Raw genomic sequence first — 27910 nt, 5'->3', positions numbered from 1 at the left:
GGAAGGTGCCCATCCGCGATGCCCTCGTAATCGTGGAACAAGTCATGCTTTACAAGAACCAGCACACTGGAACGTGCCGGAACCCTCACGTCATCGTCGACTATACACAAAACGTTCAGACCCGGATCTTCATTTTCAATGCGTGCCACGGCTCGTTTCGTCGAAAAGGAAACACGCGCTTCTTTCAGGTCAATGACAGCGCCGTTGGTATGCAGGAAGTCTAGACCAAGGATCAAGTCTTTCGAACACTCAGGAAGCACGATAAATTCTCCGACATACACAAAACCACGGATGCCGACCTGCGCTGTGCACTTGCCTGCAGGTTCAATCAAGTGACTTCCCGCCGTGCGAATTTTCGGGCCGGACCAGTGTGTCAAAACTTTCTTCAATTCTCAGGAGAGACCACGGCTCATTACTGAATAATCGGCACCAGTGTCGAGTAACGCGGTAACATCCACTCCATCAATCGTTACACACAAATCGGAGGTAGTATGCTGTCGCTACCTGACACAAGCGAAATCTCGTCCGGTCGGCCTGACGATGACGGAGGATCTTCACATTTCTCGACATCAGCGACCCTGCCTCCGAAGGCCGCTGGTATTAGTTTTCCCGGCTAGGGCTGGGAGAGCGGCGTCGGGAAGAGTTGGGACTTGTCGAACGGTAGCTTGTCGGGGACGTAGACCGACGCTCTTGGTAACCGGACATGACGAGATACTGTCGCGCTGCAAGGTCGCTTGCAATCTCAGTATACCCGTTCGGCATTCCGAGGGTAGAGGTCCTCCGAGGCGAAACCTCGCATGTTGACGCGGCGGTACGAGCACGCCCGGTAAAGGTGACTGGTTTCACCGCAATAATAGCACAGGGGCCGACGGTCCCGGAGCCGCCATACTTGACTTTTACGGGGTTGCTGGTAGATTGGCGGAGGGGAGTAGCGAGACTCCATGCGGCTCCATGCGAGGACCCTGCGGCTCTATTGCTGGAGCTGTGGCGTTGATACTATGGTCCGGAGGGGGAGCCTTACGTAGGACGGACGCGTAGGTGGGTCTCGCGTCGAACGTCTGGTGGGGAACGCGCTGCTGGGGAACGTCAGCAACTTGCTCAGCTGTCATACGCACCTCGTTCCGGACGACTTCAGCCAGTGAAGGAAAAGGTGTTGTGTTGTAAGGCATCCGGAGCGCTTGCAGTTCCTCCCGCACGACAGAACGGATGAGATTGCGTAATGCGTCCATGTCGCTACTGACATGCACAGGGGGTGCGTCGGACCCAATGATGTTCACGTCACGGTTGTACTGACGGGCTCGGTGTTGCATCGTTGTCTCCATGGTCGCTGCCTCGCTGAGAAACTCCGCCACATTGCGCGGTGGACTGCGCACCTGTCCCGCGAAAAGTTCTTGTTTAACGCCCCGCATCAGGTGACGCAGCTTCTTATCTTCTGGCGTTTGTGGGTCTGCACTCTTGAAAAGGCGTGTCATGTCCATTGTCCTCAAAGAACATACGCACGCTCTCATTCTGGCGCCGACTGCACAAGTGTAACGCAGCTTCTGCTCGCCCCCGGCGGTCGGCGCTAGGAAAAGTGGCTTTCAAATCACGACAGAAGGCTGCCCAGGATGGGAAGGAAGTCTCATGGTTTTCAAACCATGTCCGTGCAGGCTCTTCAAGAGCGAAGAATAAGTTGTGGAGCTTACGCTCATCAGTCCGCCCGTTGTAACGAGTGACTCGCTCGTAGGTCTCAAGCCAGTCCTCGGCGTCCTCGAACACGTCGCCATTAAAAGAGGGGGGTGTTCGCGGCTGATGACACAGGATGTGGGTGGGAAGCCTGCTCTCAGATGTAATTGCAGCAGGTTCTACGGCCGTGTGAGGGTGCGTCGTCGTGGTAGCGGCCGGATGGAGTCCGAATTCAGGGGGCTCTCCACGTAGGCGGCAGCCGAGGCGTTGATGTACGGGGGTAAGCTCCGTAGTGAGATGTTGATTATGCTCGACTGGATTGATACCCGGCAATTCCTCCACCAGATCTGTAACGTAGCGTTCCACAGAAGGCGCTCTGTCACTCTGGCACCGAAGAACACCAACAACCATCCAGGTCAGCACGAAAGCGGAGCACCGTGTCGTCTTCTCTGAATGGCTCATAAATGCGCAACAACTTAGACAGGACATAGGAAGAAACACATACAACAGTTCACGAGCGCAACTACCAACTGTTTAATGGGGTGAAGCAACAACAGCATATATACAGAAAAGCAGAGCATGCGTAAAGGTAGAGCAGGCACACACATCACAAACACCGCAATTTTACACAAACGAATCAAGAAATGAAACTTCAGCGTTATAGATCTGCAATGAAGCATCACTTACGAAGCGATCAGATAATTTTTTGACATGGAAGGCCTCTAAGACAAGCCGGGCTTTCACATTGGTACTCCTGCCTAGAATTTTTGGCATCTCTAATCTTGCCCTACACGTGCTAATGCAGGAAGAAATGTCCCTTACAAGGTTTTAATTTTTATCATTATTGTCTACACTTTTTGCATGCTCCCGTAGCCGGTCATTAACGCCACGGCCAGTTTGGCCTACATAGGAAGAGCCACAAGAAAGGGGCAAGCTGTATACCACTCCTGTGGCCCACTTAACATAGGAGGTGCCATGCCTTTTTTTGCACCCCTTTCACGAACGCCAGAAATGCGGCAGCAAAGCTTTATTAGCTTGTTGGGGGCTGAGAACACCAAAGGAACATGGTGTCTACCGGCCACTTTCTTCAGGTTATGAGACACCTGGTGCACATAGGGGACCACAACCGGCTTTGAAGCCGAGTAGTCAGGTCTTTTTTGGGCGCCTTTTTGTTTCTGCAGGAGGGTTTTCAGCGACGGCAGATATGACACGACCAGGGAAGCCTATCGCCAAGAGGCGGGAAACCTGATAGTCGAGACTTTCCTGCATGCCATGAGGGCACGACTTGTGAAGCGCCGACTCCAAACAGAGAGACGCAATGGCTCTTTTTACAACCTTGGAGTGTGAGGAGTCGTATCTCAGTAGCTCCTTGTTAGCACGGGGGAATACATATGGCAAATGTGGTTGCCCCAGAACGTAAGTTTGAGGTCCAAAAAACGTAATTCATGATTATCTGAGAGGTCATGTGTAAAATCCAACCCTCGGCCCAATTGATTAGAAGTAGTTAAAATCTGTGAAACAACCTGGTCAAGGTATGTAAAGGTCCCAGACTTTAAAAGGATTAAAAAATCGTCCACATATCTAAAAACTTTTAAAACCGGGCCGTCACTTAGGGTTAGTTGTAATGAGTGGTCAATATAAGATAAAAAGATGTCGCATAAAATGGGTGCAACACATGAACCTATGCAAATGCCTTTGCGCTGCAGGTAAAACTGGTTGTCATAAAAGACAACCATCCAATGTGCCTTGTAAGGCACATTTCTTCCTGCATTAGCTCGTGTAGGGCAAGATTTGAGATGACAAAGATTCTAGGCAGGAGTACCAATGTGAAAGCCCGGCTTGTCTTCCATGTCAAGAAACTTTCTGATCGCTGTGTAAGTGATGCTTCGTTGCAGATCTATGATACTGAAGTTTCATATCTTGATTCGTTTGTGTAAAATTGCTGTGTTTGTGATGTGTGTGCCTGCTGTACCTTTACGCATGCTCTGCTTTTCTGTATATATGCTGTTGTTGCTTCACCCCATTAAACAGTTGGTAGTTGCGCTCGTGAACTGTTGTATGTGTTTCTTCCTGTGTCCTGCCTAAGTTGTTGCGCATTTCTCTTATATACCATGAATGGCATGTTTCAATATTGTAGCAATCCTACAGAAGAGGAAAAACATAGAAGTAGACATGGACAAAGACATTGAAAAGATGTGGAGACTCTCGTGCCCGTGCCGGACTCGCAGCCGTTGACCAGCTGAGTTCTCTGCCCCCTCGACCCGTGCAGCGCTCCGACGTCAAACCCCCGTCGTAACAACTTGGTGGCAGGCGCTGGGTACGAATACCCTCACGACACATCATCAACCACTGGAGACTCGCCGGAGCCGTCGCCTTGCTGGTCTTCCTCCCGTTCCTCTGAGAATGGAACAGACAAGTGAGCAGTCCCGAACATCAATGCGAAGCCTTCTGTCCCCGTCTGGTGATGTACCACCTGCCTCAAAAGCGACGCTACCATTTCGAGAGCCTCCTTCTTTTGCTGGTCCAGCAGGGGAAGATGATGAGTGACTTACTCATTATGGACGTGTGAGCCGCTTCAGCCGCTGGGATTCGGTGGCAAAGTTCGCGAATGTGGTATTCTTGACGCAGACCGCCTTGATGTGGTACGAGAACCGCGAAGACTCTCTGACCACTTGGGATGGTTTTGTAGGAGCTATAAAAGAATGTTTTGGCGATATAACTGCAAAGAAGAGGCAGGCCGAGCAGACATTTGCTCAAAAAGCTTAAACAGCAGGTGAGACTTGCACCACATACATCAAGTCAGTACTGAAATTATGCAAGATAGTCAACAGCCGGATTATCGAGGAAGACAAGGTAGGTCATCTGCTCAAGGGCATCGCGGAAGAAGTCTACCATTTGCTCATTGCGAAGGACAACTTGAGTTCGGTAACCGACGTTATTCGACACTGCCGGACATTCGCGGTCCTCAAGACACGCAGCATTACACCAAAGTTTGGGCTAGCAAATGTCACTACCGTAGCAAGTGTCGAAGACTCTACATCGCAAAGTCCCCTGTGCGTCATCCGTTATATAGTTAGGGATGAAATTGCATGACGTGAGCTGCTTTCCCGGCCGCCCTCTGGCTTCGCGGATGAAGCATCTGCTTTTCCAACCCATGCATGTACGTGCCCACCAACGCCCAGTTATACACCAGTCAATGACACCGACTTCGCCTGCCGCGAAGACCTTGACACCCCGCGACCAGGGCCCAACCAGATTTACCGCCAATTCTCTATCCTCAGCGCAGAGACCCTCGGTGCTACTCTAACAGTACACCACGCCTACGGCGGGAAAGCTACGTTGACCCGGAACTTACATTTGAATATTCGTCGCGCACTGCCTTGCAGAGTCGCTTTTTGATTGGCCCGCCACTTTTTGATCGCTGATACTGCCGCTTTTTGATCACCCCATTCCCGTATGTTACCGGTGTGGTGTCGCGGATCACATTTCCACTACTGCAATCGGCGCGCATCGTTCAAGAATCCCGCGACGGCAACGAACCGACACGCCCTTCAGCCCTACATCGACAGCTATCGGCCAGAACATCGCTCCCAGAGGGGCAGTTTTCAAAACGAAGGGCTCCGCAGCCATTCTCTAGCGTCTCACCGTAGTGTGACACCACCTCCGTCATTTCGTGTGCTCCGTTCCCTGTCACCACGGCGCCGATCTCCGCCGCCCTTGCAGGAAAACTAGACAGCGCGGCCAATGGAGGGGAGGTCGCTCGACAATGTGCGCTGCTACCTATTATTCTTCCGTCTGTGTGCATGTTTAAGAACAAGGTCAATGTGCTTATTGATGGTTTGCCTACGATAGGGTTGGTAGACACTAGTGCTACTGTTTCAGTAATGAGTTTAGATTTTAGGAACCTTTTGAAGAACAAAGTTGCGTTTGTTTGGGTCAAAACTGCTAATTTTTATGGAGGAAGAGGAGAGTTATCGTATCCGGTTGTGGTATGCAGCGTTAATGTTTCTTAGGGGGGCACAGTATTTCCGGCGGAGTTTGCAGTACTGCCCCGATCGACACACGACGTAATCTTGGGAATTGACTTCCTGCGTATGTGCGGCGCTACAAATGATTGTCGAACGGGAGAGCTAAGTGTTAGTGGTTCTCTTCCTCATGAACTTTTGGAAGAGACGTCATATTATGAAGACGTTTTGTTTGTGCGCGGTGTGTGTGTGTGTGTGTGTGTGTGTGTGTGTGTGTGTGTGTGTGTGTGTGTGTGTGTGTGTGTGTGTGTGTGTGTGTGTGTGTGTGTGTGTGTGTGTGTGTGTGTGTGTGTGTGTGTGTGTGTGTGTGTGTGTGTGTGTGTGTGTGTGTGTGTGTGTGTGTGTGTGTGTGTGTGTGTGTGTGTGTGTGTGTGTGTGTGTGTGTGTGTGTGTGTGTGTGTGTGTGTGTGTGTGTGTGTGTGTGTGTGTGTGTGTGTGTGTGTGTGTGTGTGTGTGTGTGTGTGTGTGTGTGTGTGTGTGTGTGTGTGTGTGTGTGTGTGTGTGTGTGTGTGTGTGTGTGTGTGTGTGTGTGTGTGTGTGTGTGTGTGTGTGTGTGTGTGATGAAGTTATCATACCGCCACATTCTGCAGTGTGCGTCCAAGTGTCTTGCTCCCATGTTATTAACGACTCTTTTGTGGCTACTGTGGCGCCTCTTAATTTACAGTGCGTAAAGAAAAATGTGTTAGTACCGCATTGTTTGGTTTGCGTCAAATAGGGCCGTACCGGAGTGTGGACTATAAATTTCTCACCGGAACTGGTTATTTTTCCAGCGGGCTCCAAACTAGCATGTAGCGCGACCCTACCAAATTGTGTAGCTGTCGTTGCTCCTTCCCTAGACAACCCCGCTACTAACTCACCTGCTGACGAAAAGCTTCTTCTGATGATCAGCACACCGTTGAAGACCTCACAACGACAGATGTTGAAGAACCTCTTGTCCCAGCACATATCCGTTTTTGATTTCGCGCAGTCCAACGGCTCACAACGTTTTCCGCTGTCGTGCGCACGCCACGGGATTGACACGGGATCTACACATCCGATCCGCCAAAAGCCGTACCGCGTGTCGTCGTCAGAGCACAACTAGTTAAAGACATGTTGAACAGGGGCGTAATTCAGGAGTCCTTCAATCTTTGGGCTGCTCCCGTGTTACTGGTTAAAAAAAAAGGACGGAACATGGAGGTTCTGTACCGACTACCGTCACCTCAACTCCATCACTAAAAATGATATCATATCGCATATCGACGATGCTTTAGATTGCCTTTTCTCTGCGTCTTATTTCTCTCCTGTTCATTTGCGATCGGGGTATTAGCAGATTCCAATGGACCCTGCCGACAAGGAAAAAACATTTGTTACGCAAGACGGCCTATTTGAATTTAATGTGATGCCCTTTGGCCTATGTAATGCGCCGGCCACATTTGAAAGATTTATGGATGGGCTCAAGTGGGAAATCTGCATGCGCTATTGACGATGTTATTTTTGGCCGGACCTTTACAGAACATAACACCCCACTCGCTATTGTTTTAGATTGCCTGAAGAAGGCTGGCCTTGTCCTGAATTCTAAAAAGTGCCTTTTTAGCGAGCGTCAAGCACTGGTACTCGGACATCTCGTCGACCGCGATGGAGGTCGGCCAGATCCACAGAAGACTGCTGCAGTTGCAGCATTCAAACGACCCCAGAATCAAAAGGAGTTCCGCGGTTTTCTAGGGTTGTGCTCTTACTTTCGAAGATTCATCCCAAGATTTGCCGACGTCGCTTATCCTCTAACTTCCCTTCTACAAAAAGACGTCCCTTTCGACTGGACCTCAGATTGTGACGCGTCTTTCCACCAGCTTAAGTTTCTCCTTACGTCATATCCCATACTACGGCACTTCGACCGCTCTGACGCAAGTCCACACAGATGCAAGTGGGATTGGTGTATGCGCTGTGCTTATGCAACGTTTGGCAACCGGCGAACATGTAGTTGCGTATGCAAGCCGTTCCCTCAGCAAACCTGAGCATAACTACACTGTTACGGAGCAGGAGCGCCTCGCTGTAGTTTTAACTGTTCAGCGGTTTCGATGCTACCTATACGGACGCCATTTCACGGTTGTGACGGCCCATCATGCCCTGTGTTGTCTCGGCAACCTTCTTGATCATACGATCGTCTAGCACGCTGGGCCCTTCGTCTGCAGGAGTACGACCTAAGTGTTTCCAAGAGTGGCCGCAAACACGCCGATGCAGACTGTCTTTCACGTCTTCCCCTTGCTACGACCGAAGGTGACTCTGCTGCCTTCGATCACTACATCGCCTTCGTCGCGCCCGAGTTTCCCGACGCCTCGGCCCTGCGGACTGCGCAAGAGACCGACATAAGCCTCGAGCCACTGATTGCGGCGGCGCGAGATTCCACAGCTCCCAGCTCATTTTGTTTCCGTGATGGCCTTTTGTACAAAAAGGCTTACTCAATCACCGGCACGAATTTTCTACTTGTATTTCCAGAGAGCTAGCGCTCGTGCATCCTGCGTGCCATGCACGACGATCCCACTTCTGGTCACCTAGGCTCTGCACGAACGCTATAGCCACCGTGCCCGCGACCGGTTTTATTGGCCGAAGATGCGCCAAACGACTGAGCGATATGTGGCGAGGTGCACTGAGTGCCAACGATACAAACGGCCTACGTCCACGCCACAGGGCCTGCTGCATCCTGTGACTCCACCACATGGTGCATTTGGGAAAGTTGTTATCGAGCTTATGGATCCCTTCCCAAAATCTTCCTATGGAAATTGCTGGATCGTGGTTTGTGCCGACTACCTCACCCGCTACTGCGAAACGGCCGCTCTTCCTTCTGTCACCGCCCACCACGTGTCCATGTTCTAGCTCCGTTCCGTCGTCCTGCGCCATAGACCTCCGCTAGTGATCATCAGTGATCGAGGTCGGCAGTTTACGGCAGATGTTGTGGAAGAGCTTCTCCGTTTGTGCGCGTCACATTTCCGACACTCCACACCATACCACCCACAAACCAACGCTTTGACGGAGCGAACCAACCGCACACTCGTCAACATTCTCTCTATGTACATTGGCATCAGACCACAAGAACTGGGTTACATACTGCCGTTTATAATTTTTGCCTTCAATTCTGCAACAGATGAGCCGACCGGCTACAGCCCGTTATTTTTTCTCTATGCCCGTGATCCTCGGTATTCTCTCGACACTACTCTTCCCTATTCGTCCATGAAGAACCTTGCATCGCCGAAAGTCTTTGTTGGGCCGAAGAAGTTGGACGTATCGCCCGTTTGCGGATTCTGGCTTCGCAAGAGCGTTCGAAAGCTGGGTACGACAGACAGCATCACCATGTGTCTTACGCACCTGGAGACTTGGTGTGGCTTTGACGACTTCTCCGGAAACGAGGTTTCACCCAGAAAATGCTGGCCCATTACGCTGGCCCTTACGTTGTCCTCGACCGCGTCAGTGACCTGAACTATGGAATCGCGCGCATGAACGCAAGTGGTCGTCGCTGAGCCACATCAGAAGTCGATCATGTCGCCTGTATGAAGCCGTGCTACTCCCTTGGGAACGAATAACTCCCTCGTCCAAAGGGGCTTCAGCTTACTAGGGGGAAATGTAGCAATCCTAAAGTAGAGGAAATATATAGAAGACATGGGCAAAGACGTTGAAAAAGACGTGGAGACTCTCGTGCCCGTGCCGGACTCGCAGCCGTTGACCAGCTGAGTTCTCTGCCTCCTCGACCTGTGCAGCGCTCCGTCGTCAAACCCCCGTCGTAACAATAAATATATGCATATATGCATCTATATATATATATATATATATATATATATATATATATATATATATATATATATATATATATATATATATATATGACGTAATATTCAGCGCTGAATACGAAAGCGCACTGCAGAAGACCTCTTATTTTCTCTCATCTTCCTCACCCCACTGCACTAGCAAAGTGAACTTTATTTTATGACCATCGGTATACAGGTCTGTAAACTTGCTGTCTTTTTTCCGGAGTACGCGGCATTTTTGAATGATGTGCTCTGGTGGGGTTAATGTTTTACAAAACTGCGTTGATTAAGATCACAGATTCAGGGCTAGCGTACCATGGAGTGAGCGTGTCATGAATGATGTCTGATAACGCATTCAGTATTCTGGGATCTCGACACATCTCTTATATTTATCATATTATAAATATATATTTTTTAAGCTGTGGACATTTTCCCACGGCATAGCCGCTGCAGCAATAAAGTTTTGTTCAGTTATTAATCTGCGCCTATGTCTGTGTTTTTTCTTCGTCCCATGTTTACCACTGTTTAAACTGTATGTCATGATGTAGCAAGTGGCCTGGATAATTAATCCCGTGACATATCTTTGAATCGCAGCCGCAATGGCCGCATTGCTTGGAGTTTGTAACCAGACACTAATTTAAGGAATAATTAGTTACAGTTCAATAGCATATGCATATATGTTTTTGTGTGCAAATATAATTTTAATGATACACGCGCAGTAATTTCGGTTCCTCAATTTTCAAGAAGGAGTCAATTTGCTTCCGCAAGAAGTCTGCATATAGGAGATGTCTAGTATGTTCCGCATATATGGTAGGTAAGCTCGTTCAGCCGTACGTTTATATTTATTTTATGTTTTTTTATTTATGTGCTTAATTTAATTTTATTACTTTTAATGTGGCCACACTCTCCCCAATGACGCTTGCTGTGTGATTTGCTCTGTTGCGTGCGGGCATAACCGACTGCTACAAAACGCATACCTGTGGGTCGCGCGGAACAAGCGCCCTCTGGTCAAGGTAGGCGGGCTTCCTCGAAGGAATGGCCGGCCTCTCGTACATCGATGTGGCGGCCGTAGATGTTAGGTAGGATGTGGCACCCGTTGACGATAGGTAGGATGTGGGTGCCACGCTACTGGCGGCCATGTGCCCGTACGTCTGTTCCGAGTCAGCCGTGGAGCTCTCGGTGAAATACTCTTCCTCGGTGTAGGTGCGCGACATGTGTCTAAGCACGGGCGCCGACGCCGTGTACGTTGACATGGGGAGCAGGAGTGGCGAGGCGGCGGCCAGTGTCGGCGCCACCGCGGGCTGGTAACCGCCGCCTACGTTTCCGTAGTAGTCGTACACAACGTATTGCGGGGGAGATACGCCCAGGGGAGCAGGTGTGGCCACCTCGGAAACAAACTGTGGTTGCGGCTGCTCCAGAAATACGGGAGTACATTCTTGGGACGAGTACTGTTCCTCCTTCATGGCATTGAATGTGTCGTTGTATGCCCACTCCGAACCAGCGCAGGTGGCAGGGACCTGCCAGAGTGGCTGAGTGAGCTCCATGGTGCCTGGCTCGCAAGGGACCGCCACCGGAACCTCGCAGTCCACGTCGCCGCCCTGGACGATTGTCCGCGCCATCGAGGTGCACACAGGCGGCGTCGGCGCAGCAATGCAAGGAGCGGCCGTGTAGGCGGGGCCACTAGGAATCATGTATGTGGCGTGTGAACCAGTGCTCGGCTGCGACACGGTGGCCGTTGCGGTGACGCCTGTTGCCCCCACGATGTGCGTCCCGCTCAGCACCGGCGCCACGATGGCGGGAGCAGACACCCGAGACGTGACCGCCAGCATGTCTTCAGCCAACAGCGGCTGAGCCTCCATTGCCGGCAGCACCTGAGGGGAACAAGCACAATGTAGTTCTGAGCCAGCTGACATGAATTGTTAAGAAGCGCCGTTGGGAGCAGAACTCAACGAGACCGAAGGTCAAGGCGAGGTTTTCTCGCCCTATTTTTAAAGTGTTTAATCTTCCTGACGTGCAAGTAAAGGGTTACTCAAGCATTTGCGTGATACTCCGCTGCTGTTCCGCGCATAGTGACGGAGTGAAATCGCCTCTAGGGGTGGTGCAGTGGTTACGGCCCAAGGACGCGAGATCGAATCCCGGCCTCGACGGCCGCAAGGTGCCCGTGTGCTGTGCGATTTCAGTGGACGTTAAAAAGCCCCAGGTGGTCGAAATTTCCGGAGTCCTTCACTACGGCGTCTCATAGCCTGAGTCGCTTGGGACGTTAAACCCTACAAACCAAACCAAACCAAATCTAGCATAGTGGCCTACGTCTTTCCGCCATTCGATCAACGTAAAGGGCATTCTGGCCTATTAACGCCATATGAAAATAATTACGAATAAATACATTTCTTACAGGAAAACGATCAAATTACTCCTCAACCATAAATATTCATATTTAGAACGCGCGTTTATATAGATTTTGTAGGCAATGATGTGGACGTTGGGAGCTATACACCACTTTCGCACGTGCTCAATAGAGCATGTAGTATAATGCGATTCTAAGTACCAGGTGTGGACAATATACATGTGCAGGACTGTCCGCAGCGGCTCAGTGATTAAGACACTCCGCTACTGAATCGGAGTACGCGGTTGCGAACGCGACCTTGGCGGTCGCGTTTAAAAGGAGTTGAAACGCAAAGGTGTCCGCGTACCCTGCGATATCAGTGCTCGTTAACGATTCTTAGGTGGTGTCCCTCAGCCAGCATCCCTCGGCTATACATCGCAACTTTCACTTTTCTTTCTTCATTCCCACTTTCCTCCCTTTCCTTAAGACGTGGTTGAGGTCTCAATAGAAAAGTGTGACAGACACTGCGTCTTTGATTTCCTGTAAACGAATTCACATATTCATAATGACACGAACGATTCAAGTCTTTATTCTTTTTTGACAGTCGCCGGCATGGCCTTAGCACAGTGATTCTAGCATGAGGATCGATTCTGTCTTATGGTTTTTATTCAGGCTGGTTGTCGCGAGATGCTGCTTTATCAATTTCTTTGTTGCGAAAGATGCGTCGAGAGGAATCTAGAAGATTCCTGCCACTCGCATGTGTTTCTGCAATGTTCCAGCTTACGCTAGACACGGTCTGCGGCTTTATCTCGATGTTTCCTTGCCGCCTTTAAACTGAGCGTTGGCGCGTGCGACGAGAATTCTTAGTTCGATGACCTACGAGAACTTTTTATGTCATCGGCGCCGCCGATTCACTTAGTCATTTTGCGGGCGCGAGGCAGTCCAATAACGAGTTTCATTCAAGTGCAGCGCCAGTGTCTTCATTTGTGGCTACCGGGCTTGTCACTACTACGTTACATCTGGGGGAGGTGCTGTCGTTCATGTTTCGGGCCCCTCCTACAAGCCGAGACAACCGCCTTGCTCGTGTCGCCCACCGACACTCGTGTGGGAGAACTGCCCACAACCCACCGAGCCAGCCGCCGACTTCAATGGCTACAGCATCAACAAGGGTTACTACCGGGCCCGGAAGGAGGATCCCGCAGTAACAATGACTCAGCCTACAGTTCCCGTTGTTACGCAGCAGCCCCGACCCCCCGTTTTTCACGAAACAGGGGAAAGATGCCGAAGAGTGGTTCGATCAATACGAGTGAGTGGCAGCCTTTAACAGCTGGGACGACGCTGTGAAGCTCCGGAACATCTTTGCGCTTGATGGTACCGCCCCTACGGGGTTCGAGAACCACTGATTTAAAAAAACTGATTTATTTATTTATAGGAAGGGAAAGTCGCGGTAACTGTCTCACTTGTTTACTGTGGACACCGCAACCGCGCCGTAAGGGAAGGGATGAAGGTGGGAGTGAAAGTGGAAAGAGAGAAGAGGAGCCGTAGTGGATGGCTACGGAGTAATTTCGACCACCTGGGGATCTTTATCGTGCGCTGACATGGCACAGCACACGGATGCCACTTCGTTTCGCCTCCATCGAAATGCAGCCGCCGTGGTTGGGTTCGAACAACTTCGGCATAGTAGTCGGGCGTTTTACCACTGCACCAAGAGCTGAAATGCTCCTTCAGTCTACAGTCTAGTTGCTCAATGTATCCGTCCTCGCACACGTTAACGAAATGAAGTGCCGTTTTCGTCGGGCGACCCTGAGATGAGCGACGACAAGACAGCACAAGACAAAGCAGAGATTGAACACCGAAGCCAACATGCAATACGAGGACGCGAATGAGTGACCTTGAGGTTGCTGTCGACTGTCGCATGGTTGCTGCCTTAGCGGACACAGCAGCTGACTATCAGTGGAGCGTTCGCCGCCCAGCTCAAGAAAGTGACGACCACTTGGGATGGCCTGCTAATCCGCACCGCTAGTGACAATGTTATTACGCCGTCGGGGCGATGCACCGCAAGGGTTAGAGTAAATAGACGTACTTACCCTATCAGCTTCGTCGTCGTACAGCAATGCTCGCGCGACGTGATTTTGGTTATAGATTTTCTGAATGAACATCGGGCGATCATTGACCTTCGCTCTAAACTCATCAATATCTCGACGGACAAAGTCAATCCTGATACGAGAATGTTGACGCATGACGTCGCACTCAGTCTCCTCAACGGAGAATTGAGCGTATCGCCCCGATCAAGCGTCATCATCCCTATTGGTACAAAAGAAGTCGAAATCGCTGAAGGGGTCGTCGAAGGAAACACCCAGTTGCTACTGAATAGAGGACCTAGCATCGCAAGAGGCATCACTAATTTCCGGCGTGGACAAGGTCACGTGATGGTCACCAACTTTACCGAGGAATACTGGCGTCTCAGCAAGGACATGAAGATCGCTCTTCTCGGCCACTTAGCAGACGCCTGGGACATCCTCGCTCTCCCCGAATAATTCGAATATGATGCGCCTAACCAAGACTACCAGGTCACGTTCGACGTCAATCCAGCGCTACCCCGAGCCAAGCAAGACCAGAGTGCACGTTAAAGAACCCCAGGTGGTCGAAATTTCCGGAGTCCTCCACTACGGCGTCTCTCATAGCCTTAGTCGCATTGGGACGTTAAACCCCACAAACCAACCAACCAACCTTCTTCAAAGATAGAGTGAATGCTTTTCATCAGCATCGAAGCTGCATCAAACTCGACTAATTATGCACCGCATTGTCAACCACGAACACACCCGACCTCTCCGCCAAAGCCCATACCGAGTATCGCCGAGAAAACGCCAAGCCATCCGTGACCAAGTCGACGATATGCTTCGTGGCGATGTCATTCAGCCATTTAAGAGCCAATGGGCAGCACCAGTCGTCTTAGCGAGGACGAAAGAAGGTACACTTCGCTTCTGCGTCGATTGCCACGGCTTGATGAACGTCCCGAAGAAAGATGTCGACACGCTGCCTCGCAACCGACGACACTATAGACCGTCTCTGCAGCGCTAGGTATTTTTCGTCAATGGACTTGAAGGGCGGGTACTGGCAAATTGAGGTCGACGAAAGAGGCCGCAAGAAGACGGCGTTCATAACACCAGACGGCCTCTTCGAGTTCAACGTAATGTTATTTGGCCTGCGCTCTCAGCCAGTCACGTTCCAACTAGTAATGGGCCCTGTACAGGTTGGATTGAAGTGACGAATTTAATACACTTGGTCGACGTTGTGGTCTTGTCGTGAAACTTTGAAGACCACCTGAAACAGCTGAAGAAATTGCAGGATGACATCAACTCACCACGACTAACGTTAAAATAAGAGAAATGTCACTTCGTCTGAGGAACTGCTGTTCCTAGGTCATATCGTTAGCAACGATTATGTTCGCCCAGACCCGGAGAAAACAGATGTGATCGCAGTTTCTACCACCTGCAGACAAGACAGCTGTGTGCAGATACCTTGGTCTGTGCGCGTACAATTGACTATTTGTAGGAACCTTTTCGCGCATCGCCGAACCATTGAAGCGCACAAAGACTGACGTACCTTTTTAATGGGAAGCGCTGCAATGAAGCTTTCAATGAAATTAAGCGCCGCTTACAGTCCCCTCCTATACTAGGCCACTTTGATGACAACGTCAAGAGAGAGGTAAAGTCTTTGTCAAAAATATGCGGCCCATTACATTTGCTTATAAGCCCTCTAATGGAGATTCTGGAAGAAATACTGGGTTATATATGTAAGCTAGAGAAGGGTGAGAATCAGATTTGCCATCTACGAGATTTGAAACCCTAAAGGTGCACAACGATCCCCATTACGGGGCTTAGAAGCAAAAGCCTAGGGCCGTAAATTTTTTACAAAGACTGTACATACCGAAGTGAGTAGTCTGGACCTAGATGCCATTCTCTTTGAAAAGAACGCCCGACAGGAGAACGTAATCGCCTACTCTAGCAGGTCCCTCTCGAATGCCGAAGCCAAGTACTCGACGACAGAAAAGGAGTGCCTCGCGATCTTCTCGGCCACTTCAAAGTTTCGCCCGTACCTACATAGTCGACCAATTAAGCTGTTAAGCGATCATAACACACTCTGCTGGCACGCCAACTTGAAAGTCCCCCCAGTAGCCTTGCACGATGGAGCTTACGCCTCCAAGAATTTGACATCACGGTGATCTACAAGTCTGGTTGCAAGCATTCCGACGCAGACTGCTTGTCATGGACCCCTTTTGATGCGCCCCCGAAGAACGATGACCATAATGCCTTCTTAGGACCGGTAAGCACCAGCGAAATTTCACAGCAGCAGCGCTTGGACCCTGAGCTGAGAAATCTAGTGGGTTACATAGATGGTAACACTACTTCTCCTCCGACTGCATTCAGGCGTCAGTTGTCCTTCGCGTTACACAACGACGTCCTAGTGAAGATCTTCGCACCCAAAACGACGACATATCTCCTTGTCGTGCCGAAGGAACTACGAAAAAAATTTTTTTACACGCTCTCACGATGAGCCGACAGCAAGACAGCTCGGAATGGCACACACGCTACATCGCGTCGAAGAAAAGTATTGCTGGCCGCGGTTACCTGCCGACGTCGCACATTACGTGAAAACGTGCCGTGACTGCCAGCGACGCAAGGCGCCTAAAATGAGACGTGCTGGGCTTCTGAACCCCCATACCATCCCCGACCAAGCCATTTAAGCAAAATGGAATGGATCGCCTCGGGCCCTTTCCGACCTCTTCTATAGGTAACAATTGGGTCATCGTGGCCATCGATCACCTTACCCGTTACGATGAAGAAAAGGCACTGCCTAACGGTACCGCAGAAGACGTAGCCAGGTTTTTTGTCGAGCACATTCCCCTGCGACACGGTGCCCTCGATGTGCGCATCACGGACAGGAGAACAACATTTACAGCTGACCGAAGGACGACCGCCTATCACCCGCAGACGAACGGACTCACGGAACGTCTGAATATATTCGCCGCGAGATCGACCTAGAGATGGCGCCACCGTCGCTCTGGTAGTGTGGATCGGCAGCCGGCGGCGCTCGCAGAAACGCAAGCTGCGTAGGCCTCCTTCCAAGTTTAGGGCGGGTTTCTTGGCGATGAAAACGTGTCTTCTGCAGTATTTCTGCAATATTGCAGAAAAATATTCAAGGATTTCGCCAGTGTAGCAGAAGAAGCGCGGATTTTAGGAAAACAAAGCACGCAATCTAGATTTACTTTGCACGTTTCTTGCGCTGTACCGCGCTCACGCGCCTAATACTTGGGCTTACCTAATGACAGCTTTGTTTTTCTTATCGACTTTTAAACAGTTTGCGTGTGTCTCATGCGAGTGAGACCGGTGAATTTAGTGTCAAGCCCAAGCAGATAAAAGGTTCGTGCTGTGACCTGCAGTACTTTAGATTGAATCGAGAAAACCTGGTTCATTATATCGTACTTGACTCGAGGATTAAGCAGGTTAATTGTAGCACTAGCAGCGTATTGCATGGCGAGTTGCTTTAGACTGAGTGCACATCAACTCTGGCCCAAACAAACACGCACAAGTATTCCCCAAAAATGAGATCACGCCGACACTATACAGGAAACCTCTCCGCACAGGAAAGCTGATTGTTCAGGTGTACAGCGCTAAGTGGATTGAATTTGCAGAGATGCTTTTTGCGGCCACTGTCATGGAATGTGATAGTGTATTACTGCATGCGCCACTAACTGTAAGCGATTTCCTGAAACTGAGAAAAGTATAAGGGATTTCTGATGTGTGTGATGTCAATATATAATGGTAAATTAGTAGCGTAATTATTTTGTTTTGTATTGCCAATAAATTTCACCGTGTGAGAGAACTTTTACACACTTGACAGAATTTACAATAATCAGCGATTAATTTTCAGTAACATTAAAGTGCAAGCTACGAATTAATCGCTGCGAAGACATCGTTATAAACTGCGCATGGGCACTGTCATGTTCTGGGAAGCAATTTTAAAGGCTGAAAATTTCTTTATCGCTAATTATTTAGCAGTGACTGAATCTTATGCGAAGTAAAATATTAGGGTTGCTTCCACAACAGGTGCCGGATATAAAACTATTTCGAAAGAAATGGAGGTCATCTTATCATGCGACTATAAAGATGTATTTATTCCCGAACTAAACACTGATATTTAAGCCCGCATGAAGCTGTTTTACTCCCCTTGTCTGAAACGACTAGCTTGCTCGGAACACAGTACATGGAGGAAAAGGGATTATAATCATTATAATAGGCTACCAGTAAAGTACCGTCTGTTGCAGAAGTTTGCGGCCCAACGCGCCGGGCAGATGAGCAGTATCGCTCCCGAGAGGCGGCGCTGCGCCCGCCGGCGCCGCCTGGTGACGCAGCTATAAAGGGTGAGGAGACGACTTGTTCTCTTCCCCTCATCCCGCGGCTGAGAGCAAAGATGTGCGATATCAACCGCTGGATGAGGGGAAGAGAACAAGCCTCCTCACTCTTTATAGCTACGTCACCAGGCAGCGCCGGCGGGCGCAGCGCCGCCTCTCGGGAGCGATACTGCTCCTCTGCCCGGCGCGTTGGGCCGCAAACTTCTGCAACAGACGGTACGTTAATCGAGGTGTATTATGCAATATTTAGTGTAACAATTAGTTGCAGGGAAGATGTTTCCCAAACATTCAATTATTTCTTTGAAGCAAAATGTGCTCACTACCACTTTTACGGATGCACAGAAGCCTTCAACAGCAAAAAAAAATATAATGAAATGCATATTTGCTCGGGTTTAACGCATGAAAGCGGCATCGGCTATGACGGATGATTGCAGAGGCTGGTTTTGGTGTCGTTTTTTTTTCTTCATTGCTAACACCACATTTACCACATGGGATTGTTTATTGTGCAGAGGAGCGCCTTTCGAAACGGTCGTGTCGTGATTGAATACCCCGTTCTCGAAATGAGCAGTCGAGCGCCCTTACCATTCAGACACTGCGACAGTGGTTTAAAAGCACAAAAAAGTACGCACACAACTCTATCGTGCATACAGAAGGCATAGCAGGCATAGTGGCCTGTTCAAACTGCATTCTGCTATATGAAGCAGTCTGCGGTGGCATATGTTTTAGTAGCTCGGTATTCCAAACAGAAACGGGAATATGCGATTTCTGAGCGTTTGCATTAACTTTAACTGACGGCAGTGACCTGTTTTGCTTTGTAAGGCGGTAACGACAGTACCACTTCGTTTGAAACATTGCGTGTCAAAGGATCTCAAGCGCCGAAGACCGCGATGGATGATGTCCTTATCCAAGCATGACATACTCGATACGGACAAGTTTTTTTTTTTGTACTGAAGCGTGGGGTTATAGACTGTTCATATTGTGAGCACTGTGTGGCTCTTCATCTTCCACACGGCTGTTTCATCTTCATCCTGCTCCCTCTTGTAGATACCCATCGTCATCGCGGAGTGTGTTTGGCTGCAGTGTGCCACCAAGGCTTCAGGTCTGCAATAAAGCCTCATGCCTCAAGTCCGACCTTCGCGTTACCTTACACGTGGTGGAGGTGCGCCTTGATTTCCCCGCTGCTTCCTCACCTGCATCCACCTGGAGCTTCGTTCTGGCCGCCGTTTGACCCCGACCACCATCGTCATGACTCAAGAGGGCCTCTCCGCTATTCCGGCCTCTACCAACTCGACTCCAGCTCCCCTTGCCACTTGGACTGTCAGTAGCCGTCAGCGCGACCCGCAGATGTTCGCCGGTCTCCGCGGCGACGACGCTGATGACTGGCTCGACAGCTACGACCGGGTCAGTGCTTTCAACCGGTGGGACGATTCTCTTAAACTAATTAATGTGTCCTTTTATTTGACGGATGTGGCCAAAACGTGGTTCCTAAATCATGAATCGACGATTACTGACTGGGCTACCTTTAAACAAAAGTTACGCCAGATTTTCTGCGCTCCTACTTTTCGCACGGAGTCCGCCAAGAAGAAGCTAGAAGCCCGACTTCAGCGGTCCAATGAGACCTGTACTTCCTATATAGAAGATGTTCTTGCATTTTGTCGGCGCATAAATGACACCATGCCAGAGGCCGAGCGGGTTCGGCACGTCCTTAAATGTATTGGGCCACTCGCCTATAACGCCCTGGCCGTGCAGAAAACAAACATCACATGTGCTACTCCTGCCGCTGCTCCGGATCGCTACGCCATTATTTCACACCAGCGAGCAGATCCCTACTGTCTTTCTCTAATCAACCTTCTCACCGGTGCTCCTCACCCTCCTACCGCTAGGATGCGCAGGCAACTCCAAAAGTTCAAACTTGACAACGACGGGCTCTCCCGTTATATTTATTGCTATGAAGGCACCCGTTGGGTCCCCGTTATTCCGAGAGCGCTTCGCACCTGTATCCTGGCGGCTTTCCACGATGATGCTACAGCCGGTCACTTAGGCTTTCAAAATCTTACCACCGCGTGAAAACCCGTTTTTTCTGGCCAGGCCTCGCCTCAAGTGTGGCAGAATACGTCGCCTCTTGTCTGCCATGTCAGCGCCGCAAACGGGCCACTTCTCCTCCTGCTGGCCTACTACAGTCGCTACCTTGCCCTGCTACTCATTTTGCCGTTGTTGGCATAGACCTATACGGGCCACTTCCATTGTCCGCACGAGGTAATAGCTGGATCGTAACCGCCGTCGACCACCTAACACGCTACGCTGAGACCACTGCCCTGCCTAATGGCTCAGCACATGAGGTCGTGACCTTCTTTTTGGAATCGCCAGTACTGCGCCATGGGGCCTCTCAAGTGCTTCTCAGCAATCGTGGTCGGACATTTCTGTCGACGATTGTAGCCGAAGTTATTGAGGTCTCAACCACACATCACAAACTGACCTCCAGCTATCACCCGCAGACCAATGGGTTGATTGAGCGGCTCCACCGCACGCTTTCTGACATGTTGCCTATGTACGTCGACCAGGACCACCGAAACTGGGACGTAATACTTCCTTCTGTTACGTTCGCCTACAATACGGCTGTACAGCGGACCACAGGTTACACCCCGTTTTTCCTCGTCTACGGCCGTTCTCCCGCTACCTTTCTTGACGCCTCTTTCCTTTCTACGCATGCCAGTTCCTCATCCTCTCTTCCTGACCAGTTCCTTTCCCGAGTGGCCAAATCTCGCAGGCTTGGTCGCGTCAACACGGAAGCTAGCCAGGAAGACTGCAAGTGCCGCTATGATGCAACCCATCGCCAAGTTTCGTTCCGTCCCGGCGACGAGGTATTACTTTGGACCTCATTACGCACTCCTGGCCTTTGTGACAAGTTACAGCACCGTTACATTGGTCCTTACACAGTTCTTGCAAAAACCACCCCGGTCAACTATCGCGTCTCCACTGTTTACCCTCCTCCGGACTGTCGTTACCCTGGCACTGAAGTTGTCCACGTTTCACGTATGAAACCTTTTATTCGGCGCAATCCTGCGGACTAATTGCGGCCAGGCTGGCTGCTTCAACTGCGCGGGCGAAATAGTGTGAGCACTGTGTGGCTCTTCATCTTCCACACGGCTGAACGTGCTGTTTCATCTTCATCCTGCTCTCTCTTGTAGATACCCATCGTCATCGCGAAGTGTGTTTGGCTGCAGTGTGCGACCAAGGCTTCAGGTCTGCAATAAAGCCTGATTCCTCAAGTCCGACCTTCCCGTTACCTTAGAATATTTATTTTGCAAGAGGTATATAGGTAAGCAAAAGCGCACAGGAACCGCGAAACAAGCAAAAGCACTCCTGTACACGCCGCATGCGCGCGCGTAAATCACTGTGGGCTGGCACGCGACGCGAAAACGCATCCACACTGAGTAGGTTTCGCCGCTGAGCCGCAAGGTGGCGACTCTGCTCAATCTCGAGGCCAATAGCCGACATGCTCCTCATGTACATTGACGTCGAACACAAGACTTGCGACGCCAACTTGCCGTACGCGATCTTCGCGTATAACACGGCCATCCAGGGGACAACCAGAGCGACCCCGTTCAAGCTTGTGTACGCAGGCAGCCCGCGACAACGCTTGACGCGTTGCTGCCACACGTAACAGAAGACAACTTCGACGTCGCCTTCTACCTGCAGCGTGCGGAGGAAGCCCGATGACTGGCACTGCTGCGTATTAAAGACCAACACCGCACCGACACCTGACGATACAACTTACGACGACGCCACACATGTACAAGCGAGGAAACCAAGTGTGAGTTTGGACTCCAATTCGCTGTCGTGGACTAAGGGAAAAGTTACTACGCCGATACTTTGGGACATTCAGAGTCGTTCGGCGCATAGAATAACTTGATTACGAAGTCATCCCTGACGGCACGATCACATCCCAGCGGCGTCGGGTGTGCCTATAAATCGTCCATGTGGTGCGCCTAAAGCCTTATGTCGCGCGTTTAAGCGCAGTAATTTTAATTTATAATATTTTTTTTACCTTTCTGTGTTTATTTTGCAAACATCGGGGCGATGCCTTTTTGAGGGGGGAGGGGAGTAATACCGCGAACGTAAAGTCTTTATTTGTTCTTTTTTAACAGCCGCCGGCATGAGGCCTTAGCACAGTGATTATAGCGCGATGATCGATTATGTCTTATGGTTTTTGTTCAGGCTAGTTGTTGCGAGATGCTGCTTTATCATTTCTTTGTCGCACAAGATGCGTCGAAGGAAATCTAGAAGATTTCTGCCACTCGCGTGTATTTCTGCAATGTTCCAGATTATCATAGTCACAGTCTGCGGCTTTATTTGGATGCTTCCTTGCAGCCTTTAAATTGAGCGTTGGCGCGTGCGATGAGCAATCTTAGTTCGACGACCGACGAGAAAGCTTGATGTTATAGCCGCCACCGATGCGCTTAGTTCTTTTGCGGGCGCAAGCCAGCCCACTAAGGTGTTTCATTCAAGGGCAACGCCAGTGTCTTCATCCGTAGCTACTGGGCTTGTCCCCCTACGTCACAATATTGTTATGTGGTGTACCATGCTGGCATTCAGCAAGTGAAGAACGAAGTGGCTGGGTGTGTGGACGAAGACGACGCTGAGTGTTGAGTTATGCGGTTAAGCGGTGCCCATCAATTCCAGAGTGGTGTTGCCCATCAGTGTGTGATTTCCACTCGTAACATTTTTGGTGGAGGTAAAATAATCGATCTCGTACAACAGGCTGGATCTCTGCAGTGGACGCCACGTCGGTACCGTCACCATGTCCACAGACGCCACCCCCAATTGTCATCATGGCTCAACCCCGGGTCCCGGGCACCTTCTGCGGGACCGACGACGTTGATGTGGACGACTGGTTGGCCCTCTACGAACGAGTAAGCAAACGCAACCGCTGGGATGCAACGCTCATGCTGGCAAATGTCATATTTTATTTGACCGGAACCGCGTCCGTATGGTTTGAAACGCACGAAGACGAGCTCACATCTTGGGACGTATGTAAACAAAGCTCCACGACCTCATCGGCAAACCCACTGGACGCCACCTTGCTGCCAAGAAAGACCTGGCACCTCGTGCGCTAACTTCCTCTGAATCCTATATTTCCTACATACAAGACGTCCTATCCCTGTGCCGAAAAGTCGACTCGGCCATGAGTGAGGAAGCTAAAGTGGGCCACATATTAAAGGGCATAGCCGATGACGCTTTCTACCTCCCTTGTGCAAGGACTGTTCTACTGTGGACTCTGCTCTTAAGGTGTGCCGGCGCTTCGATCAGGTGAAACAAAAACGCATATGTCACCGTTTTGACCGCCTGCTGAACACAGCTACTAGTTCGTCCAGTAGTGACCTGCCTACTCTCCGTCAGCCCTCCAACCAGACTAACTTGTGTTACGTTTGGCGCGCGTGGGCCTGGGGTAGCGTACCGCTGCGGCGCGCGGCCCCTCGGTAGCGCTGGCCTGGCGGCTCCGTGGACGGCGGACGGCATCAAAGGTGCCAGCAAAGACGAGGAGTCTTCTAACGAAACAACACTCTTTACTACAACATCGTGAAGATACGGGCAGAGAAGCTGACCCGGAGAGAATACAGACACTCTCACACAGCTGGTGTCTAGCGTCGTGCCAACGGCGCGTCAAAGTAGTCTCTGTCCCAGCGGAGTCGGCCGCTGCATTTTATAGGTTTTCCCGTTCACAGGGAAAGGGTAAACTCTCACAGGAAAGGGAGAGCCAAACATGTTGGTTCACGACGAATGACTCAATCGCAGGTGTTCCGACCTCATTTCCTCCACCTCCTGCAGACAGGAGAGGGCGACGCACTTTCCCTCGAGCTCCAGGCTTGGCCAGCTTTTGCACACACACGCACGCACACACATTTGGCGCGTGGCAGGAACACGCTGAGACTTGTCGGCGGGAGGAAGCGTCGCGCGGCCGATGAACAGCGTCGAAATGGCCGATCCGCTCGCGGTTCTGCCTGTTGCTATGCGGTGGCCGCGTAGCTGTCCCACTTCTCGGTGGAGAAACGTAACAGACTGCCCCGCCGGGGAAGGGAGATCCCGAAGGGCAGGGGACTGCATCCGCTGTCCGGAGGGATCGGGATGTTGCTAGCCGGGTTCATCCGACTCTGTTTCTCTTGAGCCAGTCAGCCTGAAGAATTCCTCGGCAAGTCCGGGTTTCCAAGGCACTCTGCAACTTGTCTTCAGGAGAGATTTCTGACAACCTACAGCATCACAACCACGTTAAAAACTCAACTGGTCAGCCAGCAAGCACGGCACAAACTTCACTAAGTTATGCCAGACTATTTCCCTCTTTTATGCCCCCATCTACATTAAAGGGCAGCCTAGCAGCACTTGGAACGCGTCCACAAATTTGAAAATCGCATTTTCAAAACAGCACTTCAAACAAAGATAATACAATACAAATTTTCAAAATCCTATGCCAGGAAGAAAAACAACAAGTGAAAATTGAGGCTTCTTCTCACGTTAAGGGCTTCGACTTAAGCCATCGGCATTACCGTTGAGATCACCCTTTTCACTAAAGCTTCGGCTGTCCGTTTCTCGGAACAACCGTACCTTCCTGTTTCTGTGCGAAGAAACACATGAGCATGAATCACTAGCTTTGCTAAACAACCTATCCCTCTCCTTACGCTTGGCGCACCAGTCACGCATTTTCTTTGCACGGGCGCATTTGTGCCTTCGGGATAGTCGCTTTCTCTTTCGCGATAGCTTACACTTGCTCCATTCTTTCTCGCGCCTGCCTTTCCGCTTTTTTCTACGGCAGCACTGAAACACATGCTTTCTGCTTTCTTTTTGCAATCGTTTCAGTTTGCTCTCCTTACGATGGCAGCGTTCTTTCTCGCGCCTGCCTTTCCGCGTTTTTCGTCGGCAGCGCGGGAATACTAGCCTTCTGCTTTCTTTCTGCAATCGTTTGAGTTTGCTCTCCTTACGATGGCAGCATTCTTTCTCGCGTCTGCCTTTCCGCGTTTTTCGGTGGCAGCACTTGAATACTCTAGTTCCACTTTCTTTCGGCGTGAGCTCTGGCAAGCTAGCGGTAACCGGAGCTAGTAGGACACCGGTGTCGTCTGAGTGGTCAAAGTGCGGCGCCGCGTCTGCATCGCGGCCAGCAGCGCATGACTCACTTTCCGTCAAGTCCGAACGACAACTGCTCACGCCAGCCCTCAAGCTAGGCATTTCCTCTGGCGGCGCCGCGGCTGCATCGCATGACTCACTTTCAGTCAAATCCGAACAACCGCTTATGCCAGCCCTCAAGCTAGGCATTTCCACTGGCTCGCCACTCACGTTACACGGGTCCTCCGATGAGCCGCATCGCTCAGCGTTAACCGGCGCACGATCAAGCTCCGTCGACAGCTGGGGCGCTTCGGATAGCGTGAGGGTCATGTGTGCTACGTCCGCGTTCGCACTGGGGTTGCTTTCGCGAATACAACCTAGCGTGGTATCAGGGCACGAACGATTCTGACTCTGCTCTGGTCGCTCGCTGTCGCCTTCGCAAGTCTCGCTCTCTACAGCGAACGCGCACTCCTCGTCGGTCTGCCCTGGCTGATCACAACTCGCGGGCTGCGCAGTTTCCCTGATCGGCCCTTCGTTTTCCTGCGTGCCCTGCTCTACGACACAGCTGATTTCGGAAACCGCAATTTTCTCACTTCCAAGCTGGCTTCCTTCTCCGCCACGCTCTACACAAGCTTCTGCATTGAGAGGCGGTTCAGTTATTACCAGTTCCCTACTCTCATGTGATGGAACTGTATCTCCTACAGCTACTTGGGTCGGCATGCAGTTCACCTCGCTTAACGGCGTCACTTCGGACTTCCCGCCGTCTCAGCTAGTGGCTCGACCAAGGTAACACGATGCTCTTCTGTTAGAGGCTCGGTCGGCTCGCTACTGCGGTCACGTTGCTCGGCCGCTTCCCCAAGCTGTTTCTCACCCTCCGGTGCAAGTTCGATTTGCTCCCGAACTTCCGCGCTGTCTAGCCATTCGCTTACAGCGGCTTTCAACTGATAGGCCAAATCAGAGTATGCCTCGTTACAATGTTTCTCGCTCTCATATCTCTTCCGAAGATCCTGAGGCGTTATCTGATATCGTATCAGCAATGACTCTTTTAGTTCATCGTAATTTTTCAAGCGGTCGCCAACCAATCGCTTGATTTCTTCCGACGCTTCAGCGGAGAGAAGAGCTACCAACATCTGCGCCCAACTATCTCGCTCGAAACGTTTACTTCTGCAGACATTCTCGAAGTCTGCCAAATACTCGGCCACATCCTCGGCAATGAGGAACGGTGGCGGACCATCTCGCGGTATTGAACCGTTACACTGAATGGCATTGCAAGCTTTAATCCTTTCCACGCTCATTCTATGTGCTGATATCTCCAGCTGCATCAGTTTCCTTACGCGGGCGTCCTCTTTCTCGAAACGTTCCCTACGTTCACGCATCTCTTTCTCGTAATGTTCTATACGTTCGCGTTCCTCTTTCTCGTGACGTTCACGTTCCTCTTGACGTTCGTCAATGATCTCAAGGCATTCCAAAAGCTCGTCATCTTCAGCTTCCAACGCAAGAGTAGCCTTTAACACTTCTGGTTTTCTGAGTTTGTCTGACAAATCCAGACCCAACTCCTCCGCAAGCTCCAGCAATTTTGGTTTGCGCAACGACTTCAAATCCAAACTCATGGCTGTTCCGAGTGCTGCCTCCTCTACTGCCCACTATTGCCTTGCTGCGCTTAACCCAGCAACAACGACAGCACAATTACCAGCTCTGTTCTCTACTTAACAAAAGCCTGGCAAAACTCAGTAGAAGAAAGTCCCGCACTCACCAAACCTCGCAGCCAAGAATCCAACGCAGTCGTTCCGCTGCAGGCAACCAGTCATCACACAGGGCTCGTTGCACTGCTCCCGACTTTCCGCTAAGCTGCTTTGATTCACGGGTCACGCCTGTGACATCTCCGCTCTTCCCACCAGATGTTGCACCTCGGTCAGGCCTGGCTCGTTTCACCGACCACGGTCACTGCTTGGTCGTCCTCGTCTCTCCGCTGTTCACCAGTTGTTGGACGACGGTATCGCCTGGCTCGTCCCTCCAACCACGGTTACGGCTTGGTCGTCGTCGTCCCACCGCTGTTCACCAATTGTTACATTTGGGTGTCGCGAGCGCCTGAGTAGCGTACCGCTGCCACCAGTTGTTAGGTTCGGCGCGCGGCCCCTTGGTAGCGTTGGCCTGGCGGCTCCGTGGACGGCGGACGGCATCAAAGGTGCCAGCAAAGACGAGGAGTCTTCTAACGAAACAACAACCTTTACTACAACATCGTGAAGATACGGGCAGAGAAGCTGACCCGGAGAGAATACAGACACTCTCACACAGCTGGTGTCTAGCGTCGTGCCAACGGCGCGTCAAAGTAGTCTCTGTCCCAGCGGAGTCGGCCGCTGCATTTTATAGGTTTTCCCGTTCACAGGGAAAGGATAAACTCTCACAGGAAAGGGAGAGCCAAACATGTTGGTTCACGACGAATGACTCAATCGCAGGTGTTCCGACCTCATCTCCTCCACCTCCTGCAGACAGGAGAGGGCGACGCACTTTCCCTCGAGCTCCAGGCTTGGCCAGCTTTTGCACACACACGCACGCACACACATTTGGCGCGTGGCAGGAACACGCTGAGACTTGTCGGCGGGAGGAAGCG

The 27910-nt window shown here is 50.9% G+C and overlaps 1 protein-coding gene across 1 annotated transcript in view; it reads right to left on the bottom strand.

The window, feature by feature from the left end:
* The window catches only part of LOC146201217 (uncharacterized), a 77516-nt gene that overhangs the window by 32916 nt on the left and 16690 nt on the right, over positions 1-27910 (bottom strand). Inside the window, exon 3 of the mRNA XM_084592503.1 lies at positions 10444-11337. Within this exon, the coding sequence (XP_084448629.1) occupies positions 10444-11337 (894 nt within the window). The remainder of the gene's footprint in view (positions 1-10443; positions 11338-27910) is intronic.

The sequence above is a fragment of the Amblyomma maculatum genome, chromosome 2 (assembly GCF_055883805.1).
Source record: "Amblyomma maculatum isolate TAMU_Amacu chromosome 2, ASM5588380v1, whole genome shotgun sequence".
Lineage (NCBI taxonomy): Eukaryota > Metazoa > Arthropoda > Arachnida > Ixodida > Ixodidae > Amblyomma > Amblyomma maculatum.
The sequence above is the reverse complement of the archived record's forward strand: the minus strand, read 5'-3'. Positions and strand labels throughout refer to the sequence as shown.